Here is a 15691-nt window from a genome sequence, read left to right as displayed (position 1 = left end):
CACATAATTGTCCATCCTCATGATGCCATCTATTTTGTGAATTTCACCAGTCCCTCCTGCAGCAAAGCACCCCCATAACATGATGCTGCCACCCCCGTGCTTCACAGTTGGGATGGTATTCTTCAGCTTGCAAGCCTCCCCCTTTTTCCTCCAAACATAACAATGGTCATTATGGCCAAACAGTTCTGTTGTTTCATCAGACCAGAGGACATTTATCCAAAAAGTACAATCTTTGTCCTCATGTGCAATTGCAAATGGTAGTCTGGCTTTTTTATGGCGGTTTTGGAGCAGTGGCTTCCTCCTTGCTGAGCGAACTTTCAGGTTATGTCGATATAGGATTAGTTTTACTGTGGATATTGATACTTCTGTACCTGTTTATTCCAGCATCTTCACAAGGTCCTTTGCTGTTGTTCTGGCATTGATTTACTTTTCGCACCACAGTACGTTCATCTCTAGGAGACAGAACGCATCTCCTTCCTGAGTGGCATGACGGCTGTGTGGTCCCATGATGTTTATACTTGCGTACTATTGTTTGTACAGATGAACGTGGTACCTTCAGGCGTTTGGAAATTGCTCCCAAGAATGAACCAGACTTGAGGTCTTCAATTATTTTCTGAGGTCTTGGCTGATTTCTTTTGATTTTCCCAAGATGTCAAGCAAAGAGGCACTGAGTTTAAAGGTAGGCCTTGAAATACATCCACAGGTACACCGTCAATTTGCCTATCAGAGGCTTCTAAAACATTACAATTTTCTGGAATTTTCCAGGCGGTTTAAAGGCAGTCAACTTAGTGTATGTAAACTTCTGACCCACTGGACTTGTGATAGTGAATTATAAGTGAAATAATTGGAAAATGTATTTTGTGTCATGCACGAAGTAGATTTCCTAACAAACTTGCCAAAACTATAGTTTGTTATTAAGAAATTTGTGGAGTGGTTGAAAAACAAGTTTTAATGACTCCAACCTAAGTGTATTTAAACTGACTTCAACTGTAACATGGTCAACTAAAAAACATTGTTGAATTTTAGGCTATGGTGTAATGCAATGTTTTGCGGATTGACACTTATGTAGGTGTCATAACCAGCCATACAATAATGTAATATGTGTCACAACGTCTAAATACATGCATCATGACAGTATTACGACCATATAACAGGTTGACAAGTTACTGTATGTCAGCTGTTATAACCATGTCATAACACGTTGAGACGCTGGGTGTCAAGTGTTCGCAATATTATTGCACACAACTGGACTACTGTCTTCAGACTGGTTCAGACCCATATCTTCACTACACCACCTATATTAAACCTGCGCTTGAATACACCACCCCCATGTGGAACTTATGTCACTACAACCACGAGCTCAGGATCTCATCAGTTTTTCAAATTAGACATTTGAGAAAACAGCATGCCATTACTTTTGTTCTGGAAATTGGTTGCAATACCCTACCTATAATTATGAAGGACGCAAGTGTAATAACTCTTAGTCACAAAATGTATCAACAACTGAAAAGGCTTGTTTAAAAAAAAAAAAATATATATATATATATATATATATATATATATATATATAAATAAAAGTATACTATAAAATGGGAATACGATGGTTGCAACGCTCTGAAATTCTGTGTGCCAACAACAGTGTGTGTGGGTGTATATAAACGTTTTAATTAGCCAGTAAAGTAGGATGAAAATCATGGAAATACATTTAGCAATGTACAGTTCTGTATAATTAAATCAAAGACAGTCCATGGTAAAATCCACATCTGCTGTGAGTAAAGGACTGCAGGGGCTGTCTCAACAGTTATTAGCCCACAGAGTCCTGTCACTAGATACAAAATACCTGTCCAGAAAGACAGGTGGAGGCATTGAAGCGGAAATTGGGCCTCCGACAGGTAGCAAGAGACTGTTCTAACACATACAAATAGGGAGCGAGACATGACGCCCATTACAGGGTCTCTAGATAAGATGGGGAGTGCGTCCAGGTCAGGAAGCCATTTTGTAGTGGCCCCCCAAGGACCGCAGGTCAGCGTGAGAATTGCCTCTTGTCCCCCTTGCCTTTGTTGACGTGCTTGAAGATTTTGGCTTTGTGAGCGGGCTTGCCCTTCTGGTAGCCGAAGCCGCCACCTCCACCCCTCTTCGTCATCTTCAGTCCTCCTTTGCTGTGAACGTCTGGAGAGGAGTGCTGGGTTAAGGGAAACGCTGTACTGAATTGACCAATTGAGAAGGCTTTTGTCGTTACGACCTGGGAGGGGGGAGTGCCAGAGGGATGGAATAAAGGATGTTTGACAACAGACATTGACAAACAAAGTAAGGCGATGCAACCCTTCAGAAACGACATTGGTGAAAATATGCCCAGGCACTTGGCCGTAGAAAAGGATACTGAGGTCGACGTAGGGAGGCACAGTAAAGCCGAAAGACTGTGCCACCATGGGGAGATTGAGCGTGTTGACACTGTAGATCGCTTTGAGGGAATGAGAGTCGTACGCCCGCACATAGGACTTGTAGGCCTCCTGGGATGACTTGTGCAGGTAGTAGTTCTTCTCAATCAGCTTATTCATCTGCAAATAACAAATTGAGAAAACTACAAACCTTTCTGTGGATTTGTCAGAGATTTCAAGGCTTGTCAGATAATTGCATACACTCCACTGGACAGTGAAGCTAAAACTTTATATTTGGTTCTATACCACAGCATTTTGGAATAGAGATCAAATGTTTATACAAGGCAACATTATAAGAATGTCAACTTTTATTTGAGGGCATTTTGAAATAGTGCCTTCGGAACATATTCATACCCCTGAACTTATTCAACAGTTTGTTGTGTCACAGCGTGAGTTCAAAATGGATTCAATATAAAAACAATTATTCCCCAACTACACACAAACTTTGAAAACGTTGCACAACTGGATTTTAAAATACTTGATAATTATTTATTTTTTGTGTTAAATTCTTCAAGCTCTATGAAGTTGATTGTTGATAATTGCTAGACAGCCATTTTCAAGTCTTGCCATAGATATAAGCTGATTTAAGTCAACTGTAAAAATTCTGTTGTCTTTGTAAGCAATTCCAGTATAGATTTTGCCTTGTGTTCAAGGTTATTGTCCTGCTGAAATTTGAATTTGTCTCACAGTGGCTGTTGGAAAGCAGACTGAACATGGTTTTCCTCTAGGATTTTGCCTGTGCTTATAGTTGCATTCCGTTATAGCTGCATTTTTATCCTAACAAACTCCCTAGTACTTGCCGATTACGAGCTTACCCATAACATGATGCAACCACCACCAAGCTTGAAAATATGAAGAGTGGTACTCAGTGATGTGTGAGATTCACCCCAAACATAACACCTTGTATTCAGGACAAATGTGTGTATTCAGGTGAAAGTGAATTTCTTTGCCACATATTTTTGCAGTACTATTTAAGTATAGTACAGTTCAAGTATAGTTCAAAAATCATGTTAACCGCTATTATTGATCACGGAACGAGTCCATGCAAATTTTTACTCCTGGAATTATTTTGCTTGCCATGCCAAAGGGGTTGAATACTTATTGACTCAAGACATTTCAGTTGTAAATGTATTAATTTCAAAAATGTTCTACAAACAAATTTCCACTGACATGGGATATTGTGTGTAGATCTGTGATAATCTAAAATTTTAATAATTTTATAATAATTCGGGCTGTAACAAAATGTGGAAAAAGTAAAGGGGTGTGAATAATTAAAAGGCACTGTATATGTTCAACCTTTTAGAAAAGAAAGCACAATGTATCCTCTCATTTGTGTATTGAAGTGGTCAAAAGTTTAGTATTCGGTCCCATATTCCTAGCAACGCAATGATTACATCAAGCATGGATACAAACTTGTTAGATGCATTTGCAGTTTGTTTTGGTAGTGTGATTATCAATTTAATCAATTTTGAATTCTGTCTGTAACACAAAATGTGGAATAAAGGGTATGAATACTTTGAAGGCACTGTATATGAAAATACCCTCAAATAAAAGATGTTCTTTACAGTCACCTCAAAACATTTAATCTCCAATCCAAAATGCTTGAGTATAGAGCCAAATTAAAAGTTTTAGTTTCATTACCAAAATAAATACGTTGGGGAGTATGTAACAGAAGTTAACTCCTATTCAAAGGAAAAAGTTGCTTATGACTTGACCTGAATATTGAATTAGCAGTCCACGTGACAGATGTAATGTCAGTTAGCTCTGATTCACATGCAGAAATAAAATGTGGATGAATATCTTACCTGACCCTGGATATCAGAGATCTTTGCCCAAGAGAATTCAAACTCACTCAAAGGAACCTGTGGCAAGATGAAAACAATCTAAAATTACATTTTATAACATATTGCTGCTGAAAGACTTAATCTTTTGCATGTTTTCCTTGGTTATGCTGGGTTGAGGTAATGAGATGGTTGAGTCTTACCTTGGCTTGTTTGAGGAAGCGCAGGAAGCCCAGCTCCTCTGGCCTGAGTATTAGGAGGGCATGGCCTATGCCGTTGATCCCGCGAGCCGTTCTGCCCACCCTGTGGATATATTCCTAGGAAAAGAGGGAATAAATAAAGAGGGAAAACAACGTGAATGCTTCCCTGAGGCATTGGCTAGAGATGCCTATAGGCTAGGTGTTATTTATGGCTAATGCCAAAGCTGCATGAAACAGTGAATCAAACTTCACTAGGTACCTTGGGGTCATCTGGGGGGTCATATTGGACAATCCAGTCCACCTCAGGGATGTCCAGGCCTCTGGCCGCCACATCTGTACACAGCAGGATGCCTGAGTCGGCGTTACAGAACTGGAAGAAGGTGGTGGTACGCTTGGTCTGCTTTTGCTTCCCCTGAGAGATCAAAGCAAAAGGAGATTAGACGTCAGCCACAGACAGCAGTGACCACAGAGGATGCCTGCTGAAGGCTTCCGCATGCTTCGGTTCGGTTGGCTAGGCGAACTGAACGTGCATGTTAGCATACTCCCTTAAAAAAGCCCATCGCAATGCTAGCTGTGCCATTAGAGATTTTGGGTTTGAGTCCAGGCTCTGTTGCAGGCGGCCGCGACCGGGAGACCAATGGGACAATTGGCCTAGGGGAGGGTTTGGCCGGCAGGGATGCCTTGCCCCATCACGCACCAGCGACTCATGCGGCGGGCCGGGCACATGCACGCTGACACAGTCGCCAGGTGTACGGCGTTTCCTCCGACACATTGGTGCGGCTGGCTTCCAGGTTAAGTGGGCATTGTGTGAAGAAGCAGTGGAGCTTGGCTAGGTTGTGTTTCGGAAGATGCATGGCTATCGTAAGTCGCTCTGGATAAGAGCGTCTGCTAAATGACTTAAATGCAATGTAAATGTATCGACCTTCGCCTCTCCCGAGTCCATACGGGAGTTGCAGCGATGAGACAAGACTGTAACTACCAATTGAATACCACGAAATTGGGTAAAAAAAATTAAAAGACCATCGCTTGAAAAATGAGAAAAAGCAGCAATTGTAATGTTTGTCCTTCTCCTTTGTCCCCCGTAGCCAAAATAGTCTGAATTAATCTAACTCAAGAAATCTGTCATTGATTGACATTTTTGCCAAACTTATTACAGCACGTTAATGTTTAATGACACAGCACAATATTTGTTCATATCATATTATAGCACATATGATTGTGCTATAATGGTTTAAGGCCTTTATGGTTTAAGGTGATTGTACCAGTCATCTCTGCAGCAGACAAATGCGAGAGAATGCCTTGTGGAGTCACACTGGGGTTCACTGTAGCAAAGCTCAAATTGAGTCAGATAACAGCCTGAAAACTTCTGACAGAGTGTAGCCTGCAATATGTTGCTAGTCTTGGAACTATCTTGCTGTTACTCGAGACAGATTAATTATATTTTAGTTTTGGCGTAATTATCACCTGTGGTGTATATGGCTTGAGTGTCTTTAAGACTCAAAGGGCCCAGAATAACTTCATGAGACATGTGAATAAAGTGAGTTGTGTCATGTTCAGCAGGCACTAAACAGATAAACCGTCAGAAACGGGAAGGTACTATCTGAACTTGTCCTATAGAACACACAATTGTTTACTTTTGCAAAAAGCTTTGCTATGGTGTGCCCTAATGTTTACAACCCTGAGGGGTAATACTACAAAGCAGGATCAAGGAGTTAGACAGGTAACTTGCGTAAATGTTATAAAATACACGGTTTTTATTTTTTTTATAAATATAAAGATAAGCATGAAATGAGCATGGTTTAATTGACTCAAGAACCCAACACGCATAATAGTTTAGCTTTCTTAATGACAGAGGTGACAACTCACGTGGATGGCCATGACAGGCAGGTCAATGTAGTTGAGCAGCTCGTAGTGGAACTTGACCGACATGCAGGATGAGAAGAACACCATAAGCTTCTTCTTGCGGTTTTTCTTCAGGAAGGTGAAGAGCAGCATGAAGCGCTTCTCTGAGGGACACACCACATAGCCCTGAAAACCAAGACAATGTTTACATATCAGACCACGCATCCCTGAAGCACCAGAGACAACCAGAGAACCACATCCCTGTCTGAAGTACACATTCTAACTGATGTGAGGTTTACCTATAACCTTGCCGTGGATGAGACACGGTAAGGTCTCAAACAACCCAATACTCTAACCAAAAACATTAAAGCTTTGCTACTTTCAGATACTTTGAGTCTTGGAACCAGTGACAACTATCCACTTAACTAGCTACAACAAGCTGACCCCCTGGCACATCATGCATGAGTATCGTCACTCTGCAGCAGTTAGTCGTTTTGTTTACCTGCTCCAGGCCATCCACGGTTGCGTTGTCCTTGTTGTCGTCCACACCCACGTAGAGGGGCTCCTTCTTTAGGGAGATACGGGCCAGGTCTTCCACCTTACGGGTCTGGGTGGCCGAGAACAGCATTGTCTGCCTCCGCTCTGAGGAAGAATGCATGTTGAACATGTTAAACACTGGAGTTACACATTCAGACAAATAGCATCATCAAACTCCATGGTACAGTATGTGCAAGGACGGTTATAGCCATGAGGTGGGTACATACTTGGCAGGAGTTTGATGATCTGCTTCAGCTCCTCCTCGAAGCCGACCTCCAGGATACGGTCAGCTTCGTCAATAATCAGACACTGGAGGTTCTTATACATGAAGCCAGCAGTATTCTACAGAGCAAGAGAGCAAGGGGGTGGAGAGAAACAAATGAAGAGTCCACGACTGAATGTGTGCAAAAATCTAGGTCCCATTTAGTCGACTAGTCCATTATTTGGTCGCCAGATTTGTTTTGCCGAGTGGTCGCAAATTAATTGTTTTTATTTTATGGCAGACACACTTGTCTGATTCACACCAGTCTCAGTGGACTGATCCATTGTGGAGGCTGCGGGGATGGCACAGTCTAGCACAGGCATCGCAAGCAAGGGTATTTGCTTTGGCATGCCAAGCAATTTGATAACATTTTGGAAATAAGTGAAATTGCATTGGTTTTCCATAAATGGCTACTGCTTTGGAAATGACACTGTTTGAGAGTATTCCTAAGGTCTAAAGTATGTGAAGATGTGTCTTCGGTATAAAAAAAAAGTTGAGTCAAGGAGGGGCTGTGTGGATTAGGGCCTAATGAATATATTTCAATTGACCGATTTCCTTATATGAACACAGTAAAACCTTGAAAGGGTTGCGTTTATATATATATTTTTCAGTGTACATTCTGATCCTTAGTCAACATTGCGGTGCTCAGAGGTTACCAGGTCCCAACTTAGATATAAATGAATACAGTTACGGTTCTTATCACCATGGTTACCTGGAGGTGGTCAAGCAGTCTGCCGGGCGTGGCCACCAGGATGTTGACGCCATTGGCCAGCCTCTGGGCCTCGGCTGTGCGGTTGCTGCCGCCCATGATCAGGCCGAAGGTGTGCACGTGGTGGGTCATCAGCTCCTTCATCACGCCGTACGTCTGCATGGCCAACTCGCGCGTTGGGGACAAGATCACCACGCCTGTACCTTTGGATAGTGGGGAGCAGGGCTGCGTCTCAGGCACATTTCAGTTCCTAGGCCCTTTCTTTAGATCCTACACCTTTGATGTTAGCAGAGCTAGTAAGACTGGATGGGTGAAAGGTAATGAGGGACATTGTGCCTAGTCTACAGGAGAGTTAAGTCAAAACATTGCCATATTTCTTACTCCTACCCAGTCCTTTCATATCTGTGAACACCTTAAAAAAAAGGGGGTCTACACACTCTACGGAGATAGATGCAAAACCTAGTGCAGTGTTGAAATGTCATTTTTAGTCACAAAAGGGGGTGGCTCCTTGTAATATGCTTCGCCAAAAACATACTTTTGTGCTATCTGAAAATTGAAATGTGCCTTATTCCTTGTGGAGCCGTGGGGGGGGGGGGGCGGTGGTGTTGCTTGGTTTCTTGATCTGATCAACAGGCTACGCATGAAAGTAGCATTGATAACCAAATATAACCTCAGCAACTGTTCAAACAATAAACCAAACATTGCAGCCTTACTAGAATCCACCCAAAAATGTATTTTGTTGTGAAGTAATAACAACAGCTATACGGTAAAAACAGCTGGTAGCCATGTACCTTCTCTATTTTTAGCTGATATGGGAGCGAATACATTGAAGATTATTATTATTAAATTATTTCACATGGGTGACATGTGGGATGCTAAGTAACCTACACCTTACTGGCAGGCACAAAACATGGTCATGTAAATCAAACATTAACTTTCATTACATGTAGGCCTAGCTATTATTTAAATATGCAGTTAGTTCTTTCGAATTAGCTTACAGTTGTGACGATGTTTTCAACAGAAAAATCTCTGCCACCACCCCCTTGTGAACTTTGCTATCTGGGAGAAATGCATGGACCGGCGAGGTATCATGTTACCAAAATATGTCCACTGCTCCAAAAATCCATAGATATGCACGTGAAGCTTGTAGCATCATGATGCAGAATGTTTATAACATTGAACCAATATAGACGGTTGAAGTAATCTACTAATCTTACCATTTCTGGGCATGAACTTAAGTTTGTAGATGAGCTCGATGGAAGGGATGAGGAAGGCCAGGGTTTTACCACTGCCAGTCTTAGCAGCAGCCAGGATATCTCTAGAAGAGTCAAAAGATATATATATATATATATATAAAAAAGGGGGGAGTCATCTATCAAGTCAAAACAATATTAGCCTACTTAGTCCTTTATCAGTCCTGTAGGGCTGATTCTAGGATGCAAGTCACCAACTTTTGGTGGTTCTGGATGGATTTTACAGAGCTCTGCTTTAGAGATGCAGGGATACGTGAACAGGTCACGATTCTGCCTAACATGAAACTTGGAGATAAACTGTATGCGTACCTTCCCTCCAATAGGGGCTGTATGCTTTTGTGTTGGATCTCAGTCATGTGCTCAAAGCCCATCTCCTTCACACCCTTTAGAGTGTTCTCACTCACCAGAGGCGCTAGAGAGGCAAACGACGTGTCCTCAAACGCACCTGAGATACAGAAACCACAGTTAACAGTTCCCACCTCTGTGGGGTTTGGCATGGAAGGGCTCTAGTCTAGCACTAACACATAGGGGTGGGCACGGTTATTCTAATGTCCAAACTGACATTGGTATTCGAATAGGCCTACTTGCGAGTGCAGGTCTATTCATAAAAAAAATAAAAATCATAGGCCTATTTTAACAATGAAAAGGCGTTGTCTCAATTAAATAAAATGATCTGTGTGACATTGCTACACACACACAGATATACAATGACATTTGAAATGCTTAATTTAATAAAACAAAGGCTTGAAAGTAATTTAAGACATGCGCCCAATAAAAAGACAGGCTTCTGTATAGCCTACACAAGTTTCACACGTTGCGTGTTGCTTGTTGTTGTTGGCACTACAGTCAGAGACACCACATGTGAAGTGGGAGATCACTAATCAATGAAAAATGGACGTAAAATTCCAGAATTAAGTTAGATAAATGAGAAGGCGCAGGCTACGATGCGCAACCGACAGGTAGGCTGTGGTTTATTCTGAATGGAATGTTATAGACAAGGAACGGGGAGCGCAGTGAAATAGCCTCTACTATTCTAGCTGGCTAGCTAACGTCCAACTATCTTAGCTTGCTTCTTTACATTGTTTTGATGCAGTAGAGACAGGCACTGCCAGATGGGATGATAGATAACCTATGCCATTTACACGTTTGTCTAACTAGCATGAGTCAGTGGCTACTTTTTTGCCTCTCCCTCTGGTGTCTCACACACCGCTGGCCCCTGCCCAACAGGCTTAAAAGTTGTTTTTTTTTAACCTAACCTTTTTTATTATAAATAGTGAAATTAATTTAAATGCCCATCCCTACTAACACAGAACACGGCAAGTAGAATGACTGGGGATTACCTACAGTAAATGACCACGGTTACCAGGAAGATAAAACACAGACTATTATACATATTTGGATGCTGGCAGAAGCTCAATTGTAAATAGTTCCTGGCCCATATCTAAGACTGAGAAATGATTGCAACACATAACATGCACAACTGACAAGGCTAACATGTGGTTGTGCAAAGGCCTCTATATCATTGAACATGGAATACCTGTCAAGCCAGATGGGAGCGTTGGTTCATCTTCCTCCTCAGTATGCTCAAACTTCTCTCCTTCCCCCATCTCCGCCCCATCCTCACTTCCCTCTTCATCACCCCCCCCCTCATCTCCCTGTTCAAGAGGCTGTGTGGGTTTGTCTGTGGTCTGATCAGCATCCTCCTCTGTCACACCCTTCTTCTTCTTCGCTTTTTTCACACCTACATTAGAAACATTAAATATTAGTTGACATGGACAAGATTCACTAACTTGGGAAACTGACACTTTTAGCCATTTACCTGTGAACGGTTCAACAACCATTCTAATAAATGACTGAGTGGTACACAATATTACCTGGCTGTTCAGTGGTGTTGAGCTTTCTTTTATTTTTCTTCTTGACAAAATGTTCTGTGTCCACCTCTGCCGGACCATTCTTCTCTTTTTGCTGCTTATTCGTGGGTTTGGCATTCTGTGCCTTTGATATGGCTGTGGCCACCTGACTCCTTTCATCACAACTCTCCTCTGGAAGTCCGTTTGCGTCGTCTGTGAACAACGTAAGTTACACAGAATAATTATATATATATATAAATAATGTAAAAAAAATCATATATATATATATATATATATATATATATAATTTTAAAAAATCAACTAGGCTATCATTCAACGAACTAGCTCGGTGGCAGCAAACCTTAGCTAACTGACTGTTTGGGAACTTCATTCAAATATGGCAGATATCAATAACGGGAAGAGATCAACGTCTCAAACCAACAATGTACAACAATGTTTCGCTTAGGTCAAAGGTTAGCTTTTTTTCTAAAGCAGTAGTGTAGTAGCTAGCTACAAAAACACCACACGTTAACGGAATGGGGATCATTTTCTTTACGATCGTTGATTTAGCTACGTGTATGAACTAAAATACTGTCTTTAATGCGTGATTTCCGATATAGATCCCTCTGCAGAAACATCCATCAGAGACATACTAGCTAGTTAAGGTAGCTAACAAGGGTAATAGCTACCTAGCCTTGCTTCGAGGTGGCCTAGCGCGATAAAGTGTCAATACAACTTGTCGACAATGATTTCAGTACTGGAAAAACAGTTACCATTATCTTCCTCCTGTTTCCGTTTCTGAAGTAGCTTTCGCTCTTTGTTCTTTACGCTTCTTTTCTGGATTTTCTGCCGAAGAAGCCTCATCTGAAGATCTGCCATGATGGCAGCTGAGCACTCACACGTGGAACTCTCCTTCTTCGGTGGCGTTTATCGGTGATTGGCATCCAACGTTATGGTGCATTACCGCCACCTACTGTACTGGAGTCTGGGCCAGGGATGAAATCAATTTTACCTGCCAGACCCGTTGCTCTTAATTAAGAAAAGAGAACAAAAGTTACCCCTTGACTTATTCCACATTCAAAATCGAATTAATATAGGTTTTTCTCACCCATTAATACACAATACCACATAAAGACAGTGAAAATGTTTTTAGAAATGTTTGCAAATTTATTGAAAATGAAATACAGAAACATCTTATTTACATACGTATTCACACAATATTTTGTAGAAGCACCTGGGTAAGTCTCTAAGAGCTTTCAACACCAGGATTGTGCAACATGTTCCCATTGATATTTAAACAATTCCTCAAGGTCTGTCAAAATTGGTTGTTGATTATTGCTAGACAACCATTTTTAGGTCTTGCCCACCACCAACAGGTGCCCTTCTTTGCGAGGCAATGGAACACCTCCCTGGTCTTTGTGGATGAATCTGTGTTTGAAATTCACTGCTCAACTGAGGGACCTTACAGATAACTATATGTGTGGGTTACAGGGATGAGGAAGTCATTCAAAAATCATGTTAAACACTATTATTGAACACGGAGTGAGTCCATTAAACTTATGTGACTTGTTAAGCAAATTGTTACTCCTGAACTTAAGGGGTTTAATACTTACTGACTCAAGACATTTCAGCTTTTCATTTTTTATTAATTCATAAAAAAGTTGACAAACATAATTCCACTTTGACATTATGGGGTACTGTGTGTCGGCCAGTGACAAAACAATCTGAATTTAATACATTTTAAATTCAGGCTGTAACACAACAAAATGTGGGGGAAATCAAGCGGTGTCAATACTTTTGAAGTTACTGCAACTAGCCTGGCTTGCTGACAATTCTGACAAGTCAAAAATTGTACCTTGTTTCTGGTGCATGTATTTCATGACACTCGTTTGCTCCAACAAGTGGCAACTTTGTTTTAAAGTTTCGTCATGGAATTGTTTAAGCGGCACCATTATCGTGGAAACGTTTTCAACTGCACATCACGTGTTCTTGATCTTAATGCCTCATCTTAAGTCAGCTGTTGAACAACACATTCTAAAACTAGGTAGTTTTATCTCTGATCTAGGTCAAGAATGGTCAACTCCAGTCCTCGGGGGCTTGATTGGTGCCACACCTTTGCCCCAGCCCCAGCTAACACGACTTCAGTAATCAACTAATCATGATTTTCAGTTTAGAATGCAATTAGTTTAATCAGGTGTGATAGTTAATTCTATAGACAAAATTCTTATGAAATAGTATTCTATCTTTCAGCGAAAGGAGATTACAATAACAATGTCGAAGGTGAAGTATCAACGCATTGAAAACTGCAAAAGTCTACACCGAAATCCCAGAACTTCAGGAGAGCAGTGTTTAGAAGACTGGGTTCTCAAATCGGACTACCAAAGAGATTGATCCTGACAGCAGATGTCCCAAGACTTCTTGAAGTGCCACCACCAACAACGGCTGAGCAGCTACAACTTCGAGGAGACGTCGCCATGCAACACAGGCTGCAGTAAGCACATCTTTGAGCTGGGAAGGACCTGAGCTTTCCTTGTTGTCAGACTTGGTCATTCCTGGGAAGTGAGAAAACCTACAGAGTACTCAGAATTGATGAAAGAGGTGGGCCTACAGCCAAGCATATAAATCATAGACATAAGGGAAGTTTGTGTGGGCAACAATACTTGTGAATTTATTTTCATTATTGTACTTTTGGAATGGTTTTTAAATGATTTACTAAACTGTTCTCTCGACAGACAAAATTAAATGGGCCTATTTATATAATGAATATGAATTCAGAGGGCAGAAATGATTAAATATTAAAGCATTAGACCTCTCACTAAAGGCTTCAGTCATACAAAAGTTATACTTAATTCCAAACGGGTTCTCTGGCAAATTAGTAAGAATGTCTCAACCTGTGTTCAAGAAAGGCAGTTTTCCCTTTATTCAGATTACAACCTCTCACTTTCAGTTATTTGAAAAGTAAATCATCTCCCAAATATTGCTATTTTCAAAACAAGCCATAGAAAGTTGGTTGCAATTTCAATTTAATCCACCAGAAAAGACAGAACAAATAATACAACAAATATTTTGGTTAAACTCAAATAATAATTGATAAATAAACCATTCTATTTATTTTTTAACAAAGGTATAGTCTTCGTAAATGATATCATAAATACGACTGGTGCAGTTATGTCATCATGCAGCTAACTAGAACATATGGAAATGTCTGATTAACCCAAAATTACAACCAACCAATTGTGGCACTACCACAAAAATGTAAGGGGGAAGGGGGAGTAAGTAAGGAACTTGTCTGTTAGGCCTACATTAATGGTTGAAGAAAATTGTGAAAGTATAACAGTTTTATTTAAGGACAAAACAATTGACAGCTGTGTCATATAGATTGTAAAATAATTGGGAAGAGATTTTTGATGTACCGATTCCATTGCACATGGTTTATGAACTGATACGCAAAACGACGCCAGTGTTGTGCAGGAAATCTCACCCTGCCAGAATTCCCCTCCCATCGCTTGAATGTGCCACATACTCAATTCTTCATTGCTGCGACTTGCTTGCTTGTTGAGATTTACATACACTCAATTAGTATTTGGTAGCATTGCCTTTAAATTGTTTAACTTGGGTCAAACGTTTCGGTAGTGTAACAATACAGAGGCGGATGCAAGATGCAAGCAACGATGGTTTAATGAATATAGTTCACAGCAGCAACAGGACAGACAGACTGTACTCAGACGGAATCCGACCCAGGGACTCGGGCGCATCTTCCGATGATAGCGTGCTGAGAAAACCAGGGGAGTGTGTCCGGATGAGTAGGAAGGAGCACAGCAGATAATCCACACAAGAGAAGAGCACGGACACACGACACAACCTCAGGGAAGAAACAACGATCTGACAACAAGAAACACTGGTTACAGAACATATAAAGGGAAGATAAGTGGTTCCAGCTGGCGCAGACAATCAGGCCGAGATTGGGAACCACGCCCACACAAACACGGGAGAGAGAGAGAGAGAGAGAGAGAAAGAGAAAGAGAGAGGGAGGCAGTGGATTCATGAACCGTGACAATACCCCCCCCCCTCCTAGGAACACCTCTTGGCGTTCCCAGGCGAATTTACCTGTCGATTGAAATCATCGATAAGGGAGTGATCCAGAATGTCCCTAGCAGGCACCCAACTTCTCTCCTCCGGGCCGTAACCCTCCCAGTCCACCAGGTACTGGAATCCGCGTCCCCTCCTTCTAGAGTCCAAAATACGATTGACAGAAAAGGTTGTTTCCCCATCAACAAGTCGTGGCGGCGGGGAACCGGGACCGGCGGGTTAATGCGTGCCTGAAACACAGGTTTTATTTTAGACACATGAAAGGTAGGATGAATTCTCCTATACGCCGGAGGAAGCTTGAGCCGGACCGCCACCGGACTAATGATCCTGGTGACTTTGAACGGGCCGATAAATTTGTGGGCAAGCTTGTTCGAAACGGATCGGAGTGGAATGTTCTTAGTAGAAAGCCACACTCTTTGGCCAACGACGTATACCGGAGGCTTCGACCGGTGGCGATCGGCCTTAGCCTTGGTGCGCGCCCCCACCCGGAGAAGAGTCTCACGGGCTCTGCTCCATGCGTGACGGCACCTCTGGATGAAAGCGTGAGCGGAGGGAACAGTGACCTCGGACTCCGTACTGGGAAAGATAGGTGGCTGGTAACCTAAACTACACTCAAACGGAGAGAGACCCGTGGCTGCCACTGGCAATGAATTGTGAGCGTACTCAACCATAGAGAGTTGTTGACTCCAGGAAGAGGGATTCTTAGAAACCAAACATCGCAACACTCTCT

At 41.8% G+C, this 15691-nt stretch overlaps 1 protein-coding gene and 1 long non-coding RNA gene across 2 annotated transcripts; both read right to left on the bottom strand.

Moving 5' to 3' along the window:
* Nucleotides 1–1641: 1641 nt before the first annotated feature.
* On the bottom strand, nucleotides 1642–11790 carry LOC135547100 (ATP-dependent RNA helicase DDX18-like). The gene is made up of 14 exons (XM_064975770.1): nucleotides 11646–11790; nucleotides 10897–11085; nucleotides 10560–10763; nucleotides 9332–9467; nucleotides 8987–9087; nucleotides 7773–7972; nucleotides 7026–7140; nucleotides 6764–6903; nucleotides 6286–6447; nucleotides 4679–4831; nucleotides 4423–4536; nucleotides 4244–4300; nucleotides 2381–2558; nucleotides 1642–2169 (listed from the first exon to the last, which is right to left on the bottom strand). The coding sequence occupies exons 1-14, from the start codon at nucleotides 11749–11751 to the stop codon at nucleotides 2024–2026; spliced, it is 2001 nt and encodes a 666-aa protein (XP_064831842.1). The 5' UTR covers nucleotides 11752–11790; the 3' UTR covers nucleotides 1642–2023.
* Nucleotides 11791–14527: 2737 nt separating this feature from the next.
* On the bottom strand, nucleotides 14528–15300 carry LOC135547099 (uncharacterized). Its single transcript, XR_010456668.1, has 2 exons — nucleotides 14980–15300; nucleotides 14528–14754 (listed from the first exon to the last, which is right to left on the bottom strand). It is a non-coding gene; the product is annotated as an uncharacterized LOC135547099 (long non-coding RNA).
* Nucleotides 15301–15691: the final 391 nt, after the last annotated feature.

Source organism: Oncorhynchus masou, chromosome 10 (assembly GCF_036934945.1).
Source record: "Oncorhynchus masou masou isolate Uvic2021 chromosome 10, UVic_Omas_1.1, whole genome shotgun sequence".
Classification (NCBI taxonomy): Eukaryota; Metazoa; Chordata; class Actinopteri; order Salmoniformes; family Salmonidae; genus Oncorhynchus; species Oncorhynchus masou.
The sequence above is the reverse complement of the archived record's forward strand: the minus strand, read 5'-3'. Positions and strand labels throughout refer to the sequence as shown.

Coding starts and splice junctions, on each gene's coding strand:
- LOC135547100 (XM_064975770.1), bottom strand. CDS start 11,751: ATGGCAGATCTTCAGATGAGGCTTCTTCGGCAGAAAATCCAGAAAAGA. Junction 9,088..9,331: donor CAGCCCCTATTGGAGGGAAG/GTACGCATACAG, acceptor TGACTCTTCTAG/AGATATCCTGGCTGCTGCTA. Junction 4,301..4,422: donor GCTTCCTCAAACAAGCCAAG/GTAAGACTCAAC, acceptor ATCTTGCCACAG/GTTCCTTTGAGTGAGTTTGA.